At 48.6% G+C, this 25,057-nt stretch overlaps 1 protein-coding gene across 3 annotated transcripts in view; it reads right to left on the minus strand.

The window, feature by feature from the left end:
• Positions 1–25,057, minus strand: part of Styxl1 (serine/threonine/tyrosine interacting like 1) — a 34,993-nt gene that overhangs the window by 4,272 nt on the left and 5,664 nt on the right. Inside the window, exons 2-8 of one of the 3 annotated variants that reach the window (XM_040731687.1) lie at positions 16,856–16,959; positions 15,377–15,438; positions 12,181–12,346; positions 6,806–6,951; positions 5,719–5,864; positions 3,930–4,027; positions 2,253–2,438 (exon numbers count right to left, since the gene is read on the minus strand). In XM_040731687.1, the coding sequence (XP_040587621.1) occupies positions 2,253–2,438; positions 3,930–4,027; positions 5,719–5,864; positions 6,806–6,951; positions 12,181–12,346; positions 15,377–15,438; positions 16,856–16,958 (907 nt within the window). In that variant the 5' untranslated portion in view covers position 16,959. Of the gene's footprint in view, positions 1–2,252; positions 2,439–3,929; positions 4,028–5,718; positions 5,865–6,805; positions 6,952–12,180; positions 12,347–15,376; positions 15,439–16,855; positions 16,963–25,057 lie in introns of all 3 variants that reach the window. The other 2 variants (XM_040731686.1, XM_005080369.4) reach the window with 2 other exon arrangements.

Here is a 25,057-nt window from a genome sequence, read left to right on the forward strand (position 1 = left end):
GCACAGGTCCTGGCTTGTCTAGGAAAGGAGTCAAGCCAGAGGAGGGCTCGCATCACCCTCATCTCAGCTCCACTTTGAGGTGATCAGAAAGGAGGACAATCTCAGGTTGGCTGGCTCAAACGCTATTGGGTTTTGTTCTGTTTTCTGAGTGCTAGGTGGGAACCAAACACAGGTCCTTGTGGATCCCAGGCAAGGCCACTATTGCTCAACCTGCAGCTGTTCACTGGAGGATTCTAGCAAAGCATACTCAGCTACTCCTGCAGGTCCTCATCCTGGAATTCTAGGCAACCTCTCTCTCTTCTACAGAGTCACACCCCCACTGGGGGTTTCTAGGCAAGTGCTCCACCACTGAACCACACATACTCCAAGTTAAAATCTGGAGGTTGTGGTGGTGGCGTACGCCTTTAATCCCAGCACTCGGGAGGCAGAGGCAGGCGGCTCTCTGTGAGTTCCAGGACAGCCTCCAAAACAATACAGAGAAACCCTGTCTTGAAAAACCAAAAAAATATCTGGAGGTTGTTTAGATTGTGTGCACGGCCTCTGAGCCTGCAAGCAGGCTGTGACTAGCTAACTTTAGCCTTAACCCTGTGACTAGCTAACCCTAACCCTAACCCTGTGACTAGCTAACCCTAACTCTAACCCTGTGACTAGCTAACCTTAGCCCTAACCCTGTGACTAGCTAACCCTAGCCCTAACCCTGTGACTAGCTAACCCTAACTCTAACCCTGTGACTAGCTAACCTTAGCCCTAACCCTGTGACTAGCTAACCTTAGCCCTAACCCTGTGACTAGCTAACCTTAGCCCTAACCCTGTGACTAGCTAAAACTAACACTAACCCTAACTCTAACACTAAACACTAACACTAACACCAACACTGAACACTAACACTAACCTACCACAGCCTAATGTCAGCCATGAGTCCCCAGTGGTGTTACACAAGATCCTACTTTTCTGTCCCTCTCCTTTCAAGGTAAAGGAGGATTAACAGGCTGAGGTCCAGCCAGTCCAGCCATTTTGTAGCTCCATAAAATTCTTCTTGGAACAACCCAAACTAACTGGGAAACCTTGGAAGCTAATTTCAGTTGTGAGATTGGAAGGGTCTGGAATCACCCAGAAGGGAGTCGCTGTGGAAGAGCGCCTTGAGTGTGCCAGTGGGTGCAGGAAGACCCATCTTTATGGTGGGCAGGGCCATTCATTGGTTGGGATCCTGGACTGTGGAAATGGAGAAAGTGAGCTGAGCTGCAGTATGCATGCACCACCGAGCTGAACTGCAGTATGCATGCACCACCGAGCTGAACTGCAGTATGCATGCACCACCGAGCTGAGCTGCAGTATGCATGCATCACTAGCCAGAGCTGCAGTATGCATGCATCACCGAGCTGAGCTGCAGTATGCATGCATCACCGAGCTGAGCTGCAGTATGCATGCATCACTAGCCAGAGCTGCAGTACGCATGCACCACCGAGCTGAGCTGCAGTATGCATGCATCACCGAGCTGAGCTGCAGTATGCATGCACCACTCGGTGCTTCCTGATAGTGATACAATGTGCCCAGCTGCTTCAAGCTCCTGCTCCTAACCCACTGTGGAATATAACCTGGGACTGTGGGATAGCATGAGCCCTTTCTCCCTTCAGCTGCTTTTGTACAGTATTTTGTCACAACAACAGAAAAAGAAACTAGGGGCTGGAGAAATCGCTCAGCAGCTAAGAACAACCTATGCTGCTCTTTCAGAAGACGGTAACTGAGTTCCCAGCACTGCCATACAGAGCCTGGACTAGTTGGGCCCCTGCCAGCCACTTACTCTTGAATGCTGTGGGCTGGGTGGCATCCAAACTAAGACCCTATGGTAGTGCTGCTAAGTAGGCTCACATCCAGCTCAGGCCCCTCCTAGGGCGTCTGTGGCCTAGGGAACAATACTTTTTGTTGTTTTGTTTTTGTTTTTGAGACAGGGTCACTCTGTGTAGCCCTCGCTTTTCCAGAACTCACTCTGTAGACCAGGTTGCTCTTGAACTCACAGAGCCTCTGCCTCCCGAGTGCTGGGATTAAAGATATAAACCACCATGCCTGGGGGGGGGGAGGGGAGGGCACGGGAGGAAGGGAGGGAATGGGAGAGGGACCTGGAACTGACTTGTGAAGCAACCTTGATTCTTATCTAAATTTAAACTGGAAAATAAAATTAAAAAAAAAAAAAAAAGAAAGCCAGTAACAGAGAGGGAGGAAAAAAAAAAAAAAAAAAAAAAAAACCACCATGCCTGACTTGGTCCTGGAGTCTTCTGCGAGCCAGGCGAGCACTCTATCAACCGAGCCCCAGCCCCATGCACACACCTTCAAGGTCTCCTCGTTGTAGTGCATGAGGAAGGCCACCACAGCAGCACTGCTACGGCTGATGCCCCGGCTGGAGAAGACCAGGATGACAGAGCGGAGCTGGAGGTGAAGTTCTGCAAAGGAAGGAAGCAAGAGGGTTGCATATGGTACTCTTCCCTGAGGACCTCAGTGACCAGCAGGAGACCAGCCTTGCCAGGCCTAGCAGTGCAGGGAAGGCCTGGAATCCTAGGTGTTCAGAGGCTAAGAGAAAGAAAGATTGAAAGTTTAAGGTCAGCCTAGGTAACCTAGGGAAATGCTGTCAAAATAAAAGATAAAAACAAGACTGGGGGTGGGGGAATGTCTGGGAGTGTGGCTCAGTGGTAGATCACCTGCCTAGAATCCCCCAGTGAGGGGCTGGGGTGTGGCTCAGTGGTAGAGCCCCTGCCTAGAATCCCCCAGTGAGGGGCTGGGGTGTGGCTCAGTGGTAGAGCACCTGCCTAGAATCCCCCAGTGAGGGGCTGGCAGGGCTTACAGGTACAGCACTTACCTAGCACATGTTCCACTCTGGTTGTATCCCTCAAGTTGAAAAAAAAGTTAAAGAGTGAAAGTGGTAAATTTCTGGGCAAATAAGGGTGGTGAAGGCTGCCATCCCACTCCCAGTCATTCAAGCTTGGGCTGGGGGCTGAATTGGTGCCATGCTGGAAGCCAAGACTCCTGACCCAACTCAACAGAGCTGTTAGGAATCTTGCTCTTCCTGGTCAACTCTGAGCCCTGGGGCTGACAGAAAGACCCGATCTTGTTGTGCTAAACAGTGATGAACATTGCTATGCCAAGTGGAAAGCCATAGCAGAGCCAAGTAGACACATGGAGCATGATGGGAATCAGAGCTGGATGGTTTGGAGTTACCTTCCTTCCCTGTGGTGTTTGAATGTAATGGCCCCCATAATCTCAGGGAGTGGCACTATTAGAAGGCGAGTCTTTGCTGGAGTGGGATGGCCTGGTGAAGGAAGTGTACCACTGAGGAGGCAGACTTTGAGGGACACTGCCCAGTGTGTCAGGTGACTTCCTGTTGCCTGCCTATCAAGATGCAGGACTCTCAGCTCCAGCACCGCATCTGCCTGCAGGCCACCAATGCTCCCTGCCGTGACGATAATGGACTGAACCTCCCAAATGGTAACGAGCCACCCCAACTTAATGTTTTCTTTATGAGTTGCTGTGGTCGTGGTGTCTCTTCACAGAAACGGTAACCCTAACTAAGACTCGCCCTTACCCCACTCTACTGACTAGCCCTGAACACAGACATAGAAACAGAAGCTCTTCTGAGGCCCCAGGCCCCACAGACGAGCGGGCATCCAAAACATGGTGTACCCACGTTCAGTCAGTATCTTCACTGTAGCCCTGGCTCGGAAGGGCGTGGCCATGTAGCCAAGGTAAGAACAAGGTGATCAGATACTGTGTGGTGCCGTCACTGGACGCCACTCCTAAGCTGCTCACATACATGGAGCTGAGGCTTTGGTGCAGCTGGATGTGCTAGATTCCATCCTCCCCCAAGTCCTGGGGGTCACTGGCAGGGAGAGACTCATCAGCACAAGAAGGGTGCTCCCTGGTCTGGAAATTCTCCTTACCCATGAAGTGGCAGATGTGGCGGAAGGAGCTGAAAAGGTTGGAATCTGAAGAATCCTCTATCTTGACATGCAAGAGCTTGTCTCCATCGCCTACAAAACTGAAAGAAGGCAGCGGGTGGTGTTGAGCATCTGTTCCTTCCAGGAGGGAGGTTTCTTAAGACTCGGGGAAGTAAAGAAAATTTCCAAAGCTCAGGAACTGAGAAACCTGCAAGCCCCAGAAACTTCCTGAAACGTACAGGATTCACAAGGCCCCTCCCCAGGCCATATGGGCAGTAACAACTGCAGTTGAGAGGAGACTCTCTGGCCTGAGGAGCGGTCTGTGAGTCATGCAGTGAGTTCCAGGATCACAGTTACCATGAATGCTGACTTAGCTACCTGTGAGTCATCCATGTTCCTGTAAATAATCTCCCCACACACATGCACCTGTTAAGAAACCACAGGAAGCTTACTGGCTCTCCATGTTGGACTTGGCTGGTGGTATTCTTACTTTTAGTCTGTCGTCAGCGTGCTATCTGGGGTGAAGAGATGTTTTATTCACATCACCCCAGGAAAAGTCACACAACACCTGGGTGACAAGCCAGCCCCACTGTGGCATCTCTTGTCCATAGCACAGAAACCACAAGGGAGTGATTAGGAGCTGACATCAGGATGATAGAAACTAGTAGAAATATTATCTGGGGGATGGGGAGATGACTCAATTGATACAGGGCTCATTAGGCAGCCATTGGGACATGACTCTGATCTCCAGCCCTCACAGAAAAAGCCAGGCTTGGTGGCCTGCACTTGTAATTTCAGCACTGGAGAAGAGGGAGCAAGGGGATCCCTGGCTTCACTGACCAGCCAGGCTAGCCCACTTGTTGAACTCTAGCCCTGAGAGGTCCTGTCTTTTAAAACACATGGACAGTTCCTGCAGAATGACACTGGAGATTGTCATTTGGCCTGCACGTACAGTCACACACACACACACATACACACATACACACAGAGAATGCCTGACAGAAGGCATCTACCTAGAATCCCCCAGGGAGAGGCTGGGGTATGGTTCAGTGGTAGAGCCCTTGCATAGAATCCCCCAGTGAGGGGCTGGGGTGTGGCTCGGTGGTCAAACACCTGCCTAGAATCCTCCAGTGAAGGAATGGGGCTGACTCAGCAGAAGATCATTTGGCCAGTATGTAAGAGACCTGCGTTTAATCCTTAGTACTTAAGGAAAAAAATAGCTACAACAAACTATGGCAGTAGGAAACATGTGCAAATAAGTGACTCTTAACCTAAGATAAAAACCATGAGCCAGGGAGATGGCCGTCAGTAAAATGCCTGCACAAGCATAAGGACCCGTGCTACAATCCCCAGCATCTGCATAAAAAGTTGGGCTAATAGGGGCACACATCTGGAAAGCTAGGGCTAGGGGAACTGAGGCAGATCACCCAAGCTTGCTGACTAGCCAGTCCACGAACACTGGGCTCTGTCTCAAAAACCAAAGTGGAGATCCAGGCGGTGGTAGCTCACACCTTTAATCCCAGCACTTAGGAGGTAGAGGCAGGCGGATCTCTGTGAGTTCAAGGCCAGGCTGGCTTACAGAGTGAGTTCCAGGACAGCCAGGGCTACACAGAGAAACCCTGTCTCGACATTCCAAAAATAAATAAGGTGGAGCATGACAAAGGAAGGCGCCCAACATCAACATATGTATGGCCTTCATATGCGCAGGTACCTGCACGTGTGTCCACACTCATTCTCACACACACACACACACACACACACACACACACACACTAAAATCACCTTTACTTACTAGGGGGTTGCCTCCATGGAAATATTGACATGCGCCTTAATTTTCAAATCCTTGTGAATCCTAGCATTGCAGGCTTGGCTGAATTTGCCCAGGAAGATCTTGCCTGGAATTATCTCAACTGGATATGGCTGGAAGGCATCCAGTTCCTGGATGGGGAAGGAGGAAGGCTGCTGCACATAAGAGAAGGGGGAGGCCCATCTCGGGAGGTGTGGCTCTAAAGGGGAGCTCAGAAGAGCAACCCCGAGACAGTGAAGGAGACAGCTGGGGCTGGAGGTGGCAGCAAGTACCTCACTGAGAGGTCAGAGGCCCGGCTGTAAACAAGGGATGAGCCACAGCATCACAGTACTGAACAGGTCTCCATACTGACGCCCCTCCCTCACGGCACCGGTTTGCACCTGGTCACACACAAAGACTGGAACGGACAGTCTGTGGCTCAGTTGTCCAGTTGCGGTTGCTGCTTGCTGCCAAGCAACTTGAATCCAACCCCTGTGCCCCATATGTTTGAAGAAGGGAATCTGATTTCCATATATGCATCATGGCACTCCTATGTGTGGGTGCATACATACACACATGCACACACAGCACAAAACAAAGCAATGTAACCAGAAAAAAAAGAAATCTAGCAGCATTCTTGATTCAAAATACTGGAAAAGGAAAGGTTTGCTGTGGCTCTCAGTTCCAGAGAGACTACCCACTCTGGTGGTGAAGGCATGGCGGTGGGGTCCTGTCGGTGGCGGTGAGAAAAGCTGCCCATCTCTAGGGCCTACTTGCACCAGCCAGGCTCTGCCTCCTAAAGGCTCTGTGACCACTTAAGGAGGGGCTCTGGCTGGGGAACAAGTGTTCAAGGCATACGCCTATAGGAAACATTTCAGAGTCAACTCTGGCACTGTCTGACTTAGCATGCTGCCCCTGAAACCACGCCCCCTCTAGGTCCCACGTTTGCACAATGTGTTAACTTACTAGCTGCTCGGGGCTCATTTCTCCACCCCGTTTCCTGTGTCCTCCATGTCTATATCCTCTCTCCACCCCACTTACCTGTCAGTTTCCAGTCTCACTTCTAACAGTGTATGTACACCCCCTGCCTCACCTGGGGCATCCAGATGATCTTCTGCGTCCGGAAGAAGTGGTACAGGCCAGAGAAGCACTCGTAGCCCCCTCTGAGGATATAGACAGGCTGGCGGGTAAGATGGATGAGGATCTGCCCAAACTCCACAGCAGGCCCGGGTAAGAGCTCTGTGGGTGGGGGCCAAAGAGGCACAAGGTGTGCTTAGCATTTGCCTAGTGTTAGAATGGATGGGCACTTCCATCTGAAACCCAAGCCAAGGGGCACATAAGAAATAAATTAGGAAGCAAAATCTGAGTCAGGTACAGAGAGGAATGTTACAACTGAAGACTTAAGACTTAAAAAGAACTTAAAAAGATGAGATGGGCATCTCATCTGCATGTATGTCTGTGTGCCACACATGCACAGTGCCTGCAGAAGCCCGAAGAGAGCAAGGGATCCCCTGGAGCTGGAGTTACAGACAGCCATGAGTAACCATTTGGGTTCTGGGAATCAAACCCAGATCCTCTGGTAGAGCAACCAGTGCTGTTAATCACTGGGCCATCTCTCCAGCCCCCCAAAATTATTAATTTAAATTATATGTATATGTGTGTGTTTGTGAGTTCGTACACGAGTGTAGGTGCCCATGGAGGCCAGTATAGGGCATCTGATCCTCAAGATCTGGAGTTACAGATGGTTGTGAGCCATCTGACATAAGTTCTGGGAACTGAACTCAGGTCCTCTTTAAGAGCAGTATGTGGGCGTAAGCGATGATACCTCGTTACAGCTGAACAATACTCCATTCTGGGGATGCACTGCCTCTGTTCCACCATTCACTGGCTTATTAAGACACCTGTGCTGTTCCCACTGTGGGCTACTGTGAACAAGCTTTCGTGTGACGCGTTTTCATGTCCTTGGAGTGTGTACCTAACCCTCTGAGAGTCACCATCGCTTTCCTTACACCGGACCATTTTACTTCCTGTTCTTATAGTTGTGTCTTGTTCAGGTTAGTTTTTCATTGCTGTTGTTGTTTTGCTTTTTTGTTTTTCAAGACAGGGTTTCTCTGTGTAGCCCAGGCTGGCTTGGAACTCAGTCTGTAGACCAGTCTGGTCTTGAACTCAGAGATCCGTCTGCCTCTGCCTTTCAAGTGCTGGGACTAAAGGTGTATGTCACCAATGTCCAGCTTTGGGTTAGTGTTTAGTTTTTATAAGATTTATTTTCTTTTTAATGGTGTGTGGGGGTGGGTGTACACACGGGAACCGAGAGGCCAAGACTTGGGAGTTGGTTCCCTCCTCCGCCCTTTTGGGATCCGGAGATGGTCAGCTTGTGGGTCTGTTTGTAGGTGTTTTCTACCATTTTCCTGGCTCTGATTTTGTTTTATTTTTTAGAGTCAGGGTCTTACTCAGCAACAGAATCATGCCTAGAACTCACTACACAGTCCAGACTTGCCTTTGAAATTATGGCAATTCTCCAGCCTCGGTCTCTCCAATGCTGGGTTAGTTGTGAACCGCTGTGTTCAATAGTGTACAAAGGTCCCGTGTCTCCATATTCCCATCAACACTTGTTATTATCCATCTTTTTATTACACTCACCCTAGTGCGTGTGAAGTACTGTCTCCCTGCAGTTTGGTCTTGTTTCTGAGATGAGATCGATGTAGCTCAGTCTGACCTGGACTCAACTCAACTCATTACCCTCCTGAGTGTGGAGATTAGAGGATCATTGTGCCTGGCTGCAGTGTGTGTGTGTGTGTGTGTGTGTGTGTGTGTGTGTGTGAGAGAGAGAGAGAGAGAGAGAGAGAGAGAGAGAGAGAGAGAGACTGTAGATGTGTCGTATGTGGAAATTAGTCATGTTGCAGGAGTCTGTTCTCTTTTTCCACCACGTGGGTCCCAGGGTCATCTCACTGACACTCTTTTTATGGTTTGATATAAATTTAAACCTTAAACTCTTTCATGAATAATTATGCTATATAATAGTTAACAATCATTGTCTACTAATCTGGACTTAAATCACCTAGGACAGTGCAGAGACAAATCTATGGACGCAAATGTGAGGATGTTCTCAGGGAGAATTCACCGAGGACAGAAGATCTACCCTAAATTCCATGGGCTGGGAACTGGGACAGTCAGGTGGCTCAGTGGGTCCAGGTGTTTGCTGGCAAGCAGGAGAACCTGACCTCTGGAAGGCTCAGGGGAGGCGAGGACCAGCTCCTGCCTCTGCCCTCTGGCTTTACGGGCACGTCATGACAGCGCACTCCGCCCCACGGGCCAGGCACAAAGAGATGGGGGCTGGGTTAACCGGCAGAGTACCTGTGCTCTTCCCTGCTCTCGGCTTTCTGGTTAGCCATGACTGGAACTGCCTCCTCCACTCCACTCTGACAGCACGGGATCATGCTCAGGCCCGTGGTGCAGACTGCACCCTCCAGAACCATGAGCCAGAATCAATCTTTGCTCTCTTAAGCTGGTTCTGTCCTGTCACAGCAGCATGGAAGTCTCTAATGCAGACTCATGAGGCTGCCACAGAGCGTCCGCACTATCCTGCCTCAGCAGAGACCCCCCTGGTCCAGGGTATGGCAAACCCACCAGCAGGAGAAGGCCATGGACTCTGTTCTCCAAACAGACTTTCTGGGGCTGGGAGATGACTTTCTCAGTCAGTAGTGTCATGGAAGCCTGAGGACATGCGTTCCATCCCAGAGCCCACATAAAAACACCAGGCTTGGTGGTGTGTGTTTGTAATCTCATCAATGATCTCATCTATGAAGATGGACAGATGCCTGGGACCCAGCAGATCCAGTGAATTATAGGTAATGAGAGTCTCAGAAAATAAGGTGGGACCCAGAAGATGGTTCAGTGTGTAGAGGTACCTGTCACCAACTCAAATGACTAGAGTTCCATCCCAGGACCTGTATGGTGGAAGGGGGAACTGAATCCCACTGACTCCCACAGAAGCTTTCTGATACCCACACCCAAAAAAAACATAATTTACAAAACTTTTTAGAGAGAGAATAGCACCTGAGGATCAACCCCTAAGGCTATCCTCCAGCCTCCATGGGTACAAAGTAAAATCAATTAGGGAAAGAAAAATAGGCCGGGCGTTAGTGGCGCACGCCTTTAATCCCAGCACTCGGGAGGCAGAGGCAGGCAGATCTCTGTGAGTTCGAGGCCAGCCTGGTCTCCAAAGTGAGTTCCAGGACAGCCTCCAAAGCTACAGAGAAACCCTGTCTCAAAAAACCAAAAAAAAAAATTGATCTGATGAAATAAACTGAACTCTGTTCTTGAAGGCAAGGACATTTCCAGAAGTGACTGCTCGGGACATAAAGTAACAGGGACCTGTCTGGAGGATGAACCTGTGTGTGTAAACCACGGCGGGACAGAACTTGCAGGTGTCCAGGAGGAAGTCACCCCCTTCCCCATGGGGGTCCCTGAGTCTAGGCAGCAGGTTACAGGGCACTAGCCATGTCTGTCTTGAGCAAGAGACTAGTGGGTCAGAGGCCACAGGGGAGTTGGAATAGAAGTCCCAGACCACACTGAGACTGTTACCTTTAGCCTAGATACCCACCTCTCCTCTGCTAGAGAATGGTAGTCCACAGCTACAAGGTCAGCATTAGCGACAACTGGGACTCCCGTAAGTCCCGACTACCTCACCAAGCAGCTTCAGGAGCTATCAGGCTTACTGTTTCATCAAGAATAGAAGCTGGGCATGTTAGTACACGCCAGCAATTCCAGAACACACACACACACACACACACTACATATATAAAACATGATTTTCAGAGAGTTTTCACTATGTGTGTCTGGGATAGGGATGTACCCATGAATCATGTGCCCTCTTACACAGAGGGGTCAGACGCCCTGAAGCTGTAGTTACAGGTAGTTGTGAGTCACCTATGTAAACTCTGGGAAGGGCCTCGGCAAGAGCACTGCCTGCTATTAAACTGCAGAGCCATCTCTCCAGTCCAAAATGTGCAAACAAAAGGATTTGGGGCATAGCTCAGTTGGTAGAGAGCTTGCCCAGCTGCCATGTCCAAGGCTCGGGTCCATCCCCAGCACTGCACAGGACATGATGGCATATGCCTGCAATCCCAGCACTCAGTTCAGAAGTTCAAGACCCTCCTCAGCTATATAATGAGGTTGAGTCTAACCTGGGCTACAAGAGACTCTGATTCAAAACTAGCAAATACCTACAAACTGTAACCCAAAGGAACTCACACATGGAAGAAGAAATTTCCAAGCCAAAGGCCACTTGGGAAGGCTCAATGGCAGGTGTTGTTAAAGGCAGAGCCTTGGTGCCACCCAGTGGCAGGGAGTGTCAATGACCATTCTCAATCCATCAGCACAGGGCTTCAAATTGGTAATTAAGTATCTTGGAACTGACTGCATGTGCTTTTCTATGGCTTCATGTACTCATCTCTGTGTGTGCATGTGCGGGTGTATCACAAGCACAGGAGGAGGTCAGAGGACAACCTGTAGGAGGAATTCTCTCCTTCCACGATGTGGGGTCTGCTGAGCCAACCTCCTGGCTCCTTTTTGCATAGTAGTGAGGATTGGACTTGGGCCTTACACGTGGACCCCAGCCTGACCTTGAACTTGCTACGAGGCTGGTAACAGGGTTGAGCTGCTGTTCCTCCTGCCTCCACAGCCTTTCCTGTGTATGTATGTGATGTGCACGTGTGTGTGCATGTCTGCGCATGTGTGGAGGTGCACATGTGTGTGTGCAGTAGATGGCTTAGTTGGTAAAGTGGTAGCCTTGCAAATTGAGGGCCTGAGTTCAACCCCCCAGAGCCTGTGTAAAAAGCCAGGCACAGCGGTGCTTTTGCAATCCCAGCACCAGGAGGGCAGGGACAGGCGGATCCCTGGGACTCACTGACCAGCAGCCTAACCTTCTTGGCAATCCACAGGCTGGCAGAGACAGTTTCGAAAAACAAGGTGGATGGCACTTGACAGATTGATCCTTGAGGCTGACCCCTGGTCTCTACAGGCTTGTGCACACACACACAGTCATGCACACAAAGAAGTAACACAGAAATCATTCCTTCCTCCATTGTTTCCCTCAGGAAATGTGGTCAGAGCCACATAAAAATAAGGAATATAGTCACTGTCTACTATTGTTCTTGTGGTTGTAAAACACACACACACACACACACACACACACACACACACACACACACACCGGGAAGGCTGGGGATTGGCTCCCTTGGTAAAATGCCTGCCTAGCAAGCTTGAGGTTAGCATTCCCAGCACTGCATGATCCAGGCATGACTACACATGTCTATAAGACCAGCGCTAAGAAGGAAGAGGCAGGCAGATCCTGTGGGTTTGAGGTCAGCCTGGTCTACAAGTTCCAGGACAGCCTGGAACTTGTAGACCAAGTAACATAAAAAAAAAAAAAACGAAACGATAAGAACTTTCTTGGGGTGTCATTACCGTTGTTCTCTTCATCATCTTTGACCCCTCTTTCTTCCTCCTCCTCCTCCTCATCATCATCCCTCCGTACTCGAAGTTCCAGGGAACTGGTGTTGCTGTCATACACGATGCAGTATCGCACACACTCCAGATCCACAGACTCTGGGATGAGGTATTGTTTCTCCTTCTGAGGAAACCACACAGACGTGTTGCTGGGGTGCTCATCTGGGCACACTCTTAATGAATAACACCTTGAGGAGGAGCTTGAGGCAGGGATTGGGGGTTCCTGTCCTTCTTCCCTTGCTGACTCACAAGCCAGAAACACCCTAATGGAAGAGTCTCTTGAATTCCAGAGGGGTCTCCCCTACCCACCACTGAAGTCAGCAGAGGGGGAATAGACTGGAGATGGCCCATACTAAACTCACAGGCCTTCAGAGTCACTGTGACCAAATGGACAAGAGATGGTGGCAGTAGACCCAAACCCGAAGCCACCCATGAAGATGATAAGGAGGCCTGGGTCCCAGAGCAGAAGTTCCAAGTGAGCAAGTGTCACCAGGAGAAGCATGAGATCAAATGCAGCTGATGGATGTCAGGGACTTGGGTCTTCTGTTCAGTCTCTAATTGTTTTACTGGCGTCCCCACTGCTGTGACAGAATCCGTCACAAGAGCAGCAACAGGAGGAGGGTCCAGTCAGTTGTGGGGGCGAGGTGTGAGGCAGCTGGTCACAGGGCCACAAGACGCAGACAGAGAGATGGATGCTGGTGCTCAGCGCTCGCTTTCTCTCTTAATTTCACATAGGGGGTGGTCTGAGACAGGGCTTTTCTGTGTAGCCTTGACTGTCTCTGTAGACCAGGCTGGCCTTGAACACACAGAGATCCGCCTGCCTCTGCCTCCTGAGTGCAGGGATTAAAGGTGTGCACCACCACCATAGGGCTGAGGTTTTATAATTCAGTCTCATTTCTGGTCCATTCACTGCCTGCTGGTTATGGATAAAATGTGACCTGCTGGCCTACATGCCTGCCATCATGCCTTCCACACTAGACGGCATCACATCCCTCAAACTGTGAGCTAAAACACCCCCCTTACCTCTGTGAGCTAAAACACACCCCCTTACTTCTGTGAGCTAAAACACCCCCCTTACCTCTGTGAGCTAAAACACACCCCTTACCTCTGTGAGCTAAAACACCCCCTTACCTCTGTGAGCTAAAACACCCCCTTACCTCTGTGAGCTAAAACACACCCCCTTACCTCTGTGAGCTAAAACACACCCCCTTACCTCTGTGAGCTAAAACACACCCCCTTACCTCTGTGAGCTAAAACACACCCCCTTACCTCTGTGAGCTAAAACACACCCCCTTACCTCTGTGAGCTAAAACACACCCCCTTACCTCTGTGAGCTAAAACACACCCCCTTACCTCTGTGAGCTAAAACACACCCCCTTACCTCTGTGAGCTAAAACACACCCCCTTACCTCTGTGAGCTAAAACACACCCCCTTACCTCTGTGAGCTAAAACACACCCCCCTTACCTCTGTAAGCTAAAACACACCCCCTTACCTCTGTGAGCTAAAACACACCCCCTTACCTCTGTGAGCTAAAACACACCCCCTTACCTCTGTGAGCTAAAACACACCCCCTTACCTCTGTGAGCTAAAACACACCCCCCTTACCTCTGTAAGCTAAAACACACCCCCCTTACCTCTGTGAGCTAAAACACCCCCCTTACCTCTGTGAGCTAAAACACACCCTGTCAAGGCAGGAAGTTAAGGGCCACAGAAGTCCAGACCAACAAGGATCTCTGGAACTCAAAGGGGAGAAATCTCATTGGTCTAGAAGCTCAAGAGAACGTTCGGGAAGATGCCTGTTGCATGGTGGAGTCCACACATGACATCCCAGCATGAAGAAGCTGATGTAGGAGGATCTTGAGATCTAGGGCAGCCTCGGCCACATACCAAGACTCTGGCTAATAACAAATAAGAATAAGGACCAGAGAGATGACTCAGCAGGTAAAGGTGCTTGCCAACAAGCTGAGGACTTGAGTTCAATTACTGGAACCCACATGTAGAGGTTATCTTCTGATCTCCACACATGTGACATGGACTGGCCATGCCCATATACATACCCACCCCCCAGAGAGAGACAGGGTGGGACACACACACACACACTTTTTAAAAACTAACAATGTAGTAACATTTTTAAGAAAATAAGTGGAAAGTAATAGAAGAAGATGGCTACCATCCTTTGGCTTACAGAAACACACACTATCACATGATCACATAATATACGCACGACAGGCTGTGGTGGCGCACACCTTTAATCCCTGCACTCAGGAGGCAGAGGCAGGCAGATCTCTATGAGTTCAAGGCCAGCCTGGTCTACAGAGTGAGTTCCAGGACAGCTAGGGCTACACACTGAAACCCTGTCTTGAAAAAACAAAAACAAAAATAATAATAATATACACACGATCACACAATAAACACACAATTATATAATAGATCTGTACAACCATAATACACACACATCACACACATATAATACACATACACCACACACCACACATAAACATGCATGATCACATGATCACATAATACACACATGATCATATAATATACATATAACACACTCATCCAATTACATAATACACAGGCACACAGGCACAGGTACAGACACACACTACACATACACACACATACATCAAACACATATATACACAGGCACACATAGACATACAATCATATGATCACATAATACACATACACGATTACATAATATACTTGCACAATCACATAACACAGACATAAACAAAAAACGGTAAACAAAGATTGGGAAGTCTTCTGGGCAGAGGGAAGGCCTCTCTCTAGCCACTGGTACATATGTACTGACTGGCCTACCAGATGCCAGCAACTAGACAAAGCAGACCCATTCACCAAGCTCGCTAAGCCTTGGGGACTTTAGTGTGTACACAGGCTCTATGGGCCCCTGTTCCCAGATTACAGCCAGCACGACTGCAAAACATGCTGCCCACTTACTAAAGGCAGGAGCAGCAAGTGTCTGCCAGGAAGACCTGGGGGTGTGGGAGGGGTCCATGGGACGTGCACCATCCCTGCCAACCTGTCCTCACAGCTGATGCCCCTCTCTGGACCCAGGACAGAACTTCCTCTCCCCCCTGCCCTCCTGCAAAGTCCCCAGGCTGCTGGCCTCTGCCTCAGCCCCATACCTTCTTCACCCTTCGGGCAGTGATCACGTGGCTCTCATCATATTGCCTTTTGCATCGAACATCTGGGAAAGAAAAGAGTTGAACAGGAATTGTAAAGGAACACAAGAACACTGGTGGGTAGGTGAATAATTGTCCACTAAAGACACAGGTGTGATCTCAACATTTAGTGTGTGTGCAGGGGGGAGGGGGCACAATGGAGGCAGGAGGATTGTGAGTTTGAAGCCAGCCAGGACTTCATAGTAAGACTCTTGTCTTCAAATAAATAATTTCTGCCTCTGTTTCCACCATGTGGGGTCCAGGGACGGGACAGTGCCATCAGCCTTGGCAGCAAACACCTTTACCTACAGAATAATCTCTCCAGCCCCTAGACTCTGTCTTAAAAGTTAAACTCCACCGCCTCTACCCCTTCCTCTCGTTTTTCCTTTCCTTTCTTTCTCCTTCCCCCACTTTGGTGTTTTGTTTTGTGAGACAGAGTTGTTTCTCTGTGTAACTCTGGCTGTCCTGGAACTCGCTCTGTAGACCAGGCTGGTCTCTCAGTCACAGAGATCTGCCTGGCTCTGCCTCTCAAGTGCTGGGTTTAAAGGCGTGCCAGGCATGTTGTCAAGCGGTGGTGATGCACGCCTTTAACTGCATTACTCGGGAGACAGAGGCAGGTGGATCTCCATGAGTTTGAGGCCAGCCTGGTCTACAGAGTAAGTGCCAGGACAGGCTCCAAAGCCATAGAGGCAACCCTGTCTTGAACCACCCCCAAAAAGGCTTATGCCACCACTACCACCCAGGTGACCTCTGTATTTCTTTGAGACAGAGTCTCACCATGCAACTCAGGGAGCCTGAAGTCTTGATTGTGCTGCCTTGGTGCTGCGCCACCATGCTGTGTGGAACTTCCCTTGATCCCACCTTGAATTATCTTTCAAGGGTTAGTGTAGCATTCAACAGCAGCTTGTTTCCCTTTGTTTGTATGTGTGTACTGTACATGTGTAAGCATGTACACAAGAGTGTGTGAGGGCACATGTGCATGTGTGTGCACACACCTGTGTCTTCCTCAGTTGCTCTCCACCTTAATTCCTCAGGCTGGGTGTCACACTGAATTCACAGTCCACATTTCCATCCAGTCTACTTAGTCAGCTGGCCCAGCGTATCCCATCTTCCCCTCCTGAGTTCTGGGATTACGGGCAAGTTGCCAAATCCCGACTTTTATATGATGCTGGAGACCAGGATCCTGGTGCTCAGGATTACATGGCAAGTATTTTATCCACTGCCTAATCACAGGCAGCATTTTGAATCAAACAACAAAATAACTTTCTAACGTCATTCATTTCCTGCTCCCAAAACTCCGCTAACCTTCAAAAGGAAGATTTGTCGGCCGCTGTTCTCAACACATCCGCTGGTTAACTGCATGCTGATACTCGTGTGTCTGTGTGTCTCTGTGTCGGTGCTGGTGTGTGTCTTTGGGTTGGTGTGTTGTTGATTTCTACTTACCCAGTAAGCAGAGGTAGTTGGGCTCAGCCAGTCTGGACACCTTTGAGGTCTGGTTCAAGATGTTGTAGAGCTCTGTTGGCTCACAGAAACGCAGCTCAGCCATCCTACTGGGAAGCATCAACAGTGCACAAGTTCAACACCTATCTTTCTACTTAAGACACGTGACCAGAAAATGAGATGGTGAATTAAACTTTTCAAAAATTGGAAGCGATGGAGTAGGGCAACAGTGGTAGTGCACGCCTTTAATCCCAGCACTTGGGAAGCAGAGGCAGGCGGATCTCTGTGAGTTCGAAGCCAGCCTGGTCTACAAAGTGAGTTCCAGGACAGCCAGAAGGTTACAAAGAGAAATCCTGTCTTGAGAAAAAAAAAAAAAAAGGAAGCAAGGGACTGGGATGTAGCTCAATTGACAAAGTGCTTTTGCCGAGCATGTGTAAATTGTAATATATGAATATGCATATATATGTAAATGTATACTATCACATATGGAACTATATAATACCAAGTAGACTATAAATAGTTACTAGTTCATTTGAGCTCTCTCTCTCTCTCTCTCTCTCTGTGTGTGTGTGTGTGTGTGTATGTGTGTGTGTGTGTATGCACGTGCACACACTTGCATGTACTGGAAATTGCGCTTAGGGTCCCCGAACGTTAGACAAATGCCCTGCCCCTGTGCTACGTCAGCAGCTTTTTTTTTTTCCTAACAAACAATTAATGAGCACCTATTAAACCAAGCATTAGAAATAACCAAGATAAGCAAGGCAATCTTATAGAGGTTTCAGTCCAGAGAGAATGCAGATATAGCCAGACTAAACTATAAGGAAGTGCACTATTAAAGACTACTATGGGGTGGGCAGGGTTGTTTCGCAAGTGAAATCACTGTTGTGCAAGCCTGATGACCCAAGTTTGGTGCCTGGAACCTGAAGAGCCGAAACTCCAGATCAACCCTTCCCCGAGCCTTCGCTCCTGGAGACTATGTTGTATGCAACAAGCCTAGGGTCAAAACTGAACACAAAGGAACTCCAACCCCCAGCCTCCTAGATACTTGGATCCTGGGGACTGTTGGAACACAAAAGAAACTCCCCTGTAGTCTCCAGGAAATTTAGTTCTGAAAAATATTGGTACAATAGGCCACCTGCAAGCCACAGAAACCACAGAATGTTCCCTCCCAGCACCAACCTATGAGAAAAATGGGTACACAGGTATTACACGCCAAAAACATGACTTTGAAAAATTTCTTGATTGTTCCCCAAAATGTTGTCAACCAATCAGAAATCAACCTGTACCTACTAATATAATCTTATAACTTTTGTCTTTAAAACCTAGCAGTAGACAGGGAACTTTACTCCTTCTGGAGGCTGCTGCATCTGCTGGCTAGATGGGGTCCCTGCCATGGTTGGATGAAAAATAAAACCTTGCTTTTACAGTTCAGTGGGTCTGTCTCCCTGGTGGTCTCTGAGGATCTTTGCAACTTGAGCACAACATTTGGGGGCTCATCTGGGATCCCCAGGACACCCCCTCCAGGACCCCAGATCCCTGAAGGTTTAAGTCTTCAGCCAGACAAGTAAATGTTCTGTGTGTTTGTCGGGTTTCTGTTCTATCCAGGCAAGTAGCTCTGCTTCCTGTTTCTGGCTGCAGGAGCTTTGGCTTATGCTTTGTCTCCAGCCAGTTGGGTGACCAGTCGGGCAGGTTTCTGTACCTGTCACAGTCCTGTGCCTGCTTCGGCTCTATCTAGTCCAGTGAGTTCTGTGTTATTTGTTGTGCTGGCCTGGCAAGTCCTGTGTCCTGAGTTCTGTGGCAGGTTTGTGATTTTACGTTTTTGTGATTTTTATGTTTCTGTTTTTGGTTCATTGGCAGACAATCTGAAACTGTAAGAAACAGATCAAGAAGACCTTGGCAGACATGCCACAATCTGGAGGAGCTGAGAGACGTCTCAGCTTCTTGGTTTCTTGTCTAGGCAGGGAGCCCATCATCTGATCTAAATTTGGGTAAAAAATCCAGCTAATTAACCCACCATCTGAATCTGAGTAGCTACTGGGGAGTTTGCCTCCCAACCATGAATCTGAAACTTACAAGTCTTTGAGATGGCCCCTTTCTTTTGCCTAAGTACTGTGTTTGTCTGTTTGTCTTGTCTTGACGGTACGGACAATACAGATTTGACTGGGACGCAACCTAGCATGGGACAGACACACTCCTCCTCTCTAGATCTCTGCCTGACCCATTGAAAGGACATGAAACAGAATCTGGGATTGTGACTAAAAATGTTGGGAAAAATTTTTTTCCTTCAGTAACACTGGCAGCCAACAACACTCTATGCTTACCAATGCTACTTCCTTCCTTCTAGTCTATAAGATACATTATATCTTTACTTTCACAGAATGTATGCATGCATGCATGTATGTATGTATGTATGTATGTATGTATGTATGTTGTAGTCATTTATGGTGGCTGCGCACAGTGACTCCCAGGAGAGATGATTGCCCCAGCTGCTGGCTGCGAGCCAGTACTCCCCTGCTGGGTCCTGGTGCCTGGATGCAGTTTTCCATACTGTGCCTCCCCTTGGGCGGCTAGCAGCCAACTCAAGCAGAATGGCTGAGGTACAGGTTTTAATGGGCTAATAAGATATTAACCATCCTTTTGTGTGTTAGTCATCTGCCATCTACTAGAATGTCTGTTCATCTTTTGCCCATTTTCTACTTGGATCATTTGCTCCTGCCACTGTTGAGTTTTAGGTAGGTCCTCCACCAGATGTGCGGTTGCTTACGCTTTTTCACATGACGTGTACCAGGAAAAAATCAGTACATTTCACCAGCCCTTCATGCACGGCCAATCACTGACAAAGAGGTACGGGACTTGGAATGCACCTGGTCGGTAGAGCAAGAGACTCCTATTTCTGCTTGTGCCTTCCCCTCTTTTAAGGAGCAATAAAATCTACTCGGTTAATCAGGGATTTCTGTTCTAGAAAAGTTATGTAAACTTTGTAATTTAACAGTCACCCAGGTGATAATGGTTTTAAAGACATGAAAAATATTTTATGTTTATACTCTATGTTACCCCTTCCCTCAGCCTAGACAGGACAATCTAGTCAGCTTCTGCCAACAAACGCTACTGCCAGACATAATTCATTCACTTTTCTGCCTTTTATTTTGGCCACTGACAGTTTTCTTCTTTCCCTGGCTCTGTTCCACACGGCTTGTCTGCAGAATGCCGTGCCTTTCCAGGACCCGGTAGGGTGCACATTTCATGCAAAAACCCTGCCTGTTCCATCTGCAGCAGATCTACATTCTTGTCACTGGCAGTTTTAAGTTACTCTGTCTCTTTAAAGGTCCTGTCTGTTTGACAGAGAATTCCAGATCCTGACAGTGACCCAAAGTCTCCAAAGAAGATTACAAGACACCTCCATGTCTACACAACGCTGACCGGGGGCAGGATGCCCCATACACACCTGCTGCCAAGATCTGGCTCAGACGTGGACAAGCAACAGGACACTGGAGAATTGATTGTACCCCCTTTGCCTAGACAAAATGAGGTCAGTCTTTTCCATGTCCCTCTTCCGCAGAGAGAAAAACCCTCACCTTGTAGGTCTAGCAAAGATTGATGCTGTTTTTTGATGCTTCTCCCTGCTAATTGAAACTTGGGTATGGCTAACTGTACATGGACTTGGCCCTGTCATTTTATTTTATTTTTTATTTTTTTATTTTTTGGTTTTTTTCGAGACAGGGTTTCTCTGTATTGTTTTGGAGGCTGTCCTGGAACTCGCTCTGTAGACCAGGCTGGCCTCGAACTCACAGAGATCCACCTGCCTCTGCCTCCCGAGTGCTGGGATTAAAGGCGTGCGCCACCACCACCCGGCATCATTTTTAATAGATTTAGAAACTGTATAAAATTTATCCTTCTCAGATCTCTGATAGTATTAATGGTCAGACAATAATCAGCTTAATAGCTCATTTAATAAAGTTCTGATAAGTTGGTAGAGCACTGACTACAGACTGGTCAGTCACAAGCTTAAGGTTTTAGATTTATTTTGGTTGTCATCTAAATATAAACTTAAAGGGCTTTTCATCAGGCCAAAGGCACCTCTGTCCAATCTATACCTGGCTCTCTGGACAAAAATGTACAAGTTTCTAACCCGTACCTTCCTGTAACTTTTGTCTTTAAAACCTAGCAGTAGAGAACGTCACTCCCTCCGTGTCAGCTTGCTAGACAGGGTCCCTCCTATGGAAGGATAGAACAATCAATAAACCTTGTACATTTGCATCGATGGTCTGTCTCCCTGGTCTCTTTGGGGATCCTTGTGACGTAGACACAACAGAACCCATGGTAGAAAGAGAGGATGGACACCCAGAAGTTGTCATGTGATCTCCATGTGCATGTCATGTCCTGCCTCCCCATTCATCTTTTAGATTTTGTGTGTTCTCCCTGCTTTTTATATGTGTACCATGTGCATGCCTGTGCTCATGGAGGCCTGAAGAGGGTGTCAGATCGCCTGGAATTGGAGTTAGGAACAGTTGTGAGCTGCCATGTGGGTGCTGGGAGCCTCTACAAGAGTAACAAATGCTCTTAGCCACTAAAGCCATCTCTTCAGCCCTAATATATTTTTTTAATTAGGGACTAAAGATATGGATCTGTGGTCAAGAGTGTGTAGTGTTCTTGCAGAAGATTTGAGTTCATGTCCTAATTCCCAAGTCAGGTGACTCACAACTGCCTGTGACTCGTTTCAGGGGACCCGACACCCTCTTACAGTCTCCACCGGCCCTGCACTTACGTGCATACATACCCACACACAGGTGCACAGGCACACACACAGTTTAAAATGAAACAAGTCTCTTAAATGCTTTAATGTTACGGTGTGGATACGAAATGTTTGCCACAGGCTCAGATTTTAAATACTCCTTCCCTAGCTGGGGACCTGGTCAGAGGCTATCTACAGATACGGCTGCTAAGCTGAAGCAGGAGGCTGGACAAGATGGAGGAGCAAGAGGGAAGGAGAAGAAAACACTGTTCCCATGAGAGCAGGAGTGGGCTAGGTCCAGAGAAGTCATGAGCGACCCGATGTGGGTGCCGCTGGAGAGGAACACAAGGCTACCCAACAGCATTAAGGGCTGTGGCAAGCGTGTGACATCGGGTGGGGAACGACTGGCGGGTACAGAGCTGGCTCTGGCTTGGGTGGGGAAGGCTGTTTTGGGACACAGAGTTCTGCCTGACACAGTTTCTGGAAGCTACCTCTAGAAGGGTTCGTCAAGGAGATCAGGAGGGAAAGGTAGAAGAGAAATTGAGACAAGGGGAATAACCTTGCTCAAAACAGTCTCCACTTACGTCACTGATACAAAGCTCTACAAAAAGCCAATATAAGGCCCAGTGGTGGCACATGCCTTTAATCCCAACACTCAGGAGGCAGAGGCAGGCGGATCCCTAGAGTTCGAGACCAGCCTGGTCCACAGAGTGAGTTCAGGACAACCAAGGCTACACAGAGAAACCCTGTCTCAAAAAACAGACAGACAGAAAAGGAAAGCCCACTATTTGGCTGGAGAGGTGGCTCAGCAGCTAAGAGCATTGGTTGCTCTTACAGATGACATATGTTCAGGTTCCAGCACCAATAAAGTGGCTCAGTCACCCATACAGTGACTGCAGTTCCAGGGGATTCAATGTCTTCCAACCCCACCGGCACCAGGCACATGTGTGCTACACATATATACATGAAGGCAAAACACTCATACAAATCCAAGATGTCTAAAAGGCTGTTTTAAAAGCCAGTATCTTCATCAAAGACTTCAGGGAGCCAGGTGCCCAGACCCAGCATCACACCTGCCAACGTGCCCCTTCCTGTGAACAGTCACAACATTATACCTCCTCCTGCCCCCTTTCTCTCTCTATTCTCTCTCTATATGTATAGAGAGATCCCTCGTTCTGCCCTACCCCCTGCTGTCCTCTGTGTATGCATGTATTTCTCACACATGCAGGACAGAGGACAACTGGAGGTACCACTCTTCAGGCTCCTCCCCCTTCAAGACAGGCTCTCTCACTAACCTGGAGAGTCACTAAGTAGGCTACTTGCCCAGTGAGCCTCCAGGGAACTTTCTGTCTCCACCCTCCACGTCACCATCCCTGGGGTTTCAGGCCTGTGCCACTGTGCCTGGCCGTTTCACTTGGGCTCTAGGCTATCCGGCTCGTGTCCTGACACTTGCAAGGTAGGCACTTTTCCAGCTGGGCCATCCCCTGTCCCTCGTCTGTGTATGACATCTTTTCACTGCCTCCCCTTCCTCACCTCCCACGTCGGGCTTTCTTAGGTCTCAACTTGGGCTCTGCCACTTGTCCTTGGTTGTATTGTCCTGGGGGGCACAATTAACTTCTCCATGCCTCAGTCTCTGCCTCCATAATGTGGCAGTAACACTGTCCCAAAGTGAGGGGAACCAGAAGTTCAAGGTCATTCTCGGCTACAAAGCAAGTTCAAGACCAACCTGGGCTGCATGAGGCTTCAAGAACAAAACAAAACAAAAAACAACAAAAACAAAACAAAAAACCCCTCGCATTGAGTTAAGCTTCGGATTCACCAGTGTAGGAGCCTCAGGGATGGAGCTGGGCCCTTGAATGTGGGTGTGGTCACTTACATTCCCTCATCTCCCACATGCTGTCAGCCTTGACCTCTGTTAGACTCCGGAGCCTGCTTACACGCCTGGTGGATATCTCAAATACAACATGGCCCAACAGTGTTGTTTTGAGCCAGGGTTTTGCTACAAAGCCAAGGCTGGCCTCAAACTCTAAATCCTCCTGCTTCTGCCTCCCAGGTACAGGGATTACAAATATAAGCCATCACACTCAGCAGCCCAAAACCTTTTTTGTGTTTGTGGTTTTGTTGTGTGTAGGTCAGAAGTTGATGGCAGGTGTCTCCTTCAGTTGTTTTTATACCTTATTTTCTGAGACAGCATCTCTCACCGAACCTGGAATTCATCAATTCAGTTAGACTAGCTGGTCAACTAGCCTCCGAAATCCTCCTGTCTTTGCTTTTCTAGCACTGGGATTATGGACACCTGGCTTTTTTTCTCCTTAGATTTTAAGGATATGAGTGTGTGTGTGTGTGTGTGTGTGTGTGTGTGTGTTCATATATCACCTTATACGAGTGTTAAAAATTGGGTGGCAAGCATGTTCTCAACGGAGCCATCTCCCCAACCTGCCACACATATATGCCACACCTCTAATACCTGGCCATCTTCAGTCATCCCAGGTGCCATAAACAGCACCATTCTCACTGCTGTTCCTCCCACACTATAAACTCCACCTCCTAATGGAGTCCAAGCTGGCTAGCTCTATCCATCCCTAGTGCTATCATCTGAGCACAAAATATCGTCAGGGGTTGCTGGTTTAATTGCTGCCTGGCAGGGCTTCTTGCTTCCTGTTCTCCCTGTCTTGTTATTGTGACTACACACTTGAATACCTGGTCCCCAGCTTCTGGAAGTTTTGGAACCTTTAGGAAGTAGAGCTTTCTAGTCTACATAGTGAATTCCAGGCCTTCCAGGGCTACATAGTAAGACCCTGTCTCAAGAAACCAAAGTGGAAACCATCTGAGAATGACAACTGAGATGCCCCCTGACCTCTACATGCACACACACACACACACACACACACACACACACACACACACACACACACACCTTTCCCCTAAAAAAGCTACCTGAAGGGACAATGGACTGACTGCCTCTGGTGGAAGTCGGGAAGCCATGGCTGTGGCTTTGAAAACAGCAGACTGATATGCAGCCGTGCTCAGCGGGGAACTGCACGTAGGAAATACTCACAAAGGCACTGTGTGGGGAAACGAGTCGGCCCAAATTTCCCGAGGGAACGTTCTTGTCCCATCTCTACGTTTAACCCCACTCTACCAACAACGGGTAGAAGCCACAGTTCACCGGGGGTGGGGAAGAGAACTGAGGAAGAGGAAGAAGCAGTTCCTAAATGCAGGTGCTTATATAGAAAACACAAGACCCAAGGGGCATGGTGATGGAGTCTGAATATTGAGTTAACTCCAGAGTTCATTAACTCAGTCAACAGATGGTGGCTGTTGCAATAAATCTGGTATCCAGGGACAATCCAAATGCTGCATCATTTAAAGAATGATGAGATGGTTCAGTGGATAAAGATGCCTGCTGCCAACCCTGATGATCTGAGTTTGATTCCCAGGATTCGCATAGTGGAATGAGAACAACTCCCCCC

This window comes from Mesocricetus auratus, unplaced genomic scaffold (assembly GCF_017639785.1).
Source record: "Mesocricetus auratus isolate SY011 unplaced genomic scaffold, BCM_Maur_2.0 Super-Scaffold_100025, whole genome shotgun sequence".
In the NCBI taxonomy this organism is placed as follows: Eukaryota; Metazoa; Chordata; class Mammalia; order Rodentia; family Cricetidae; genus Mesocricetus; species Mesocricetus auratus.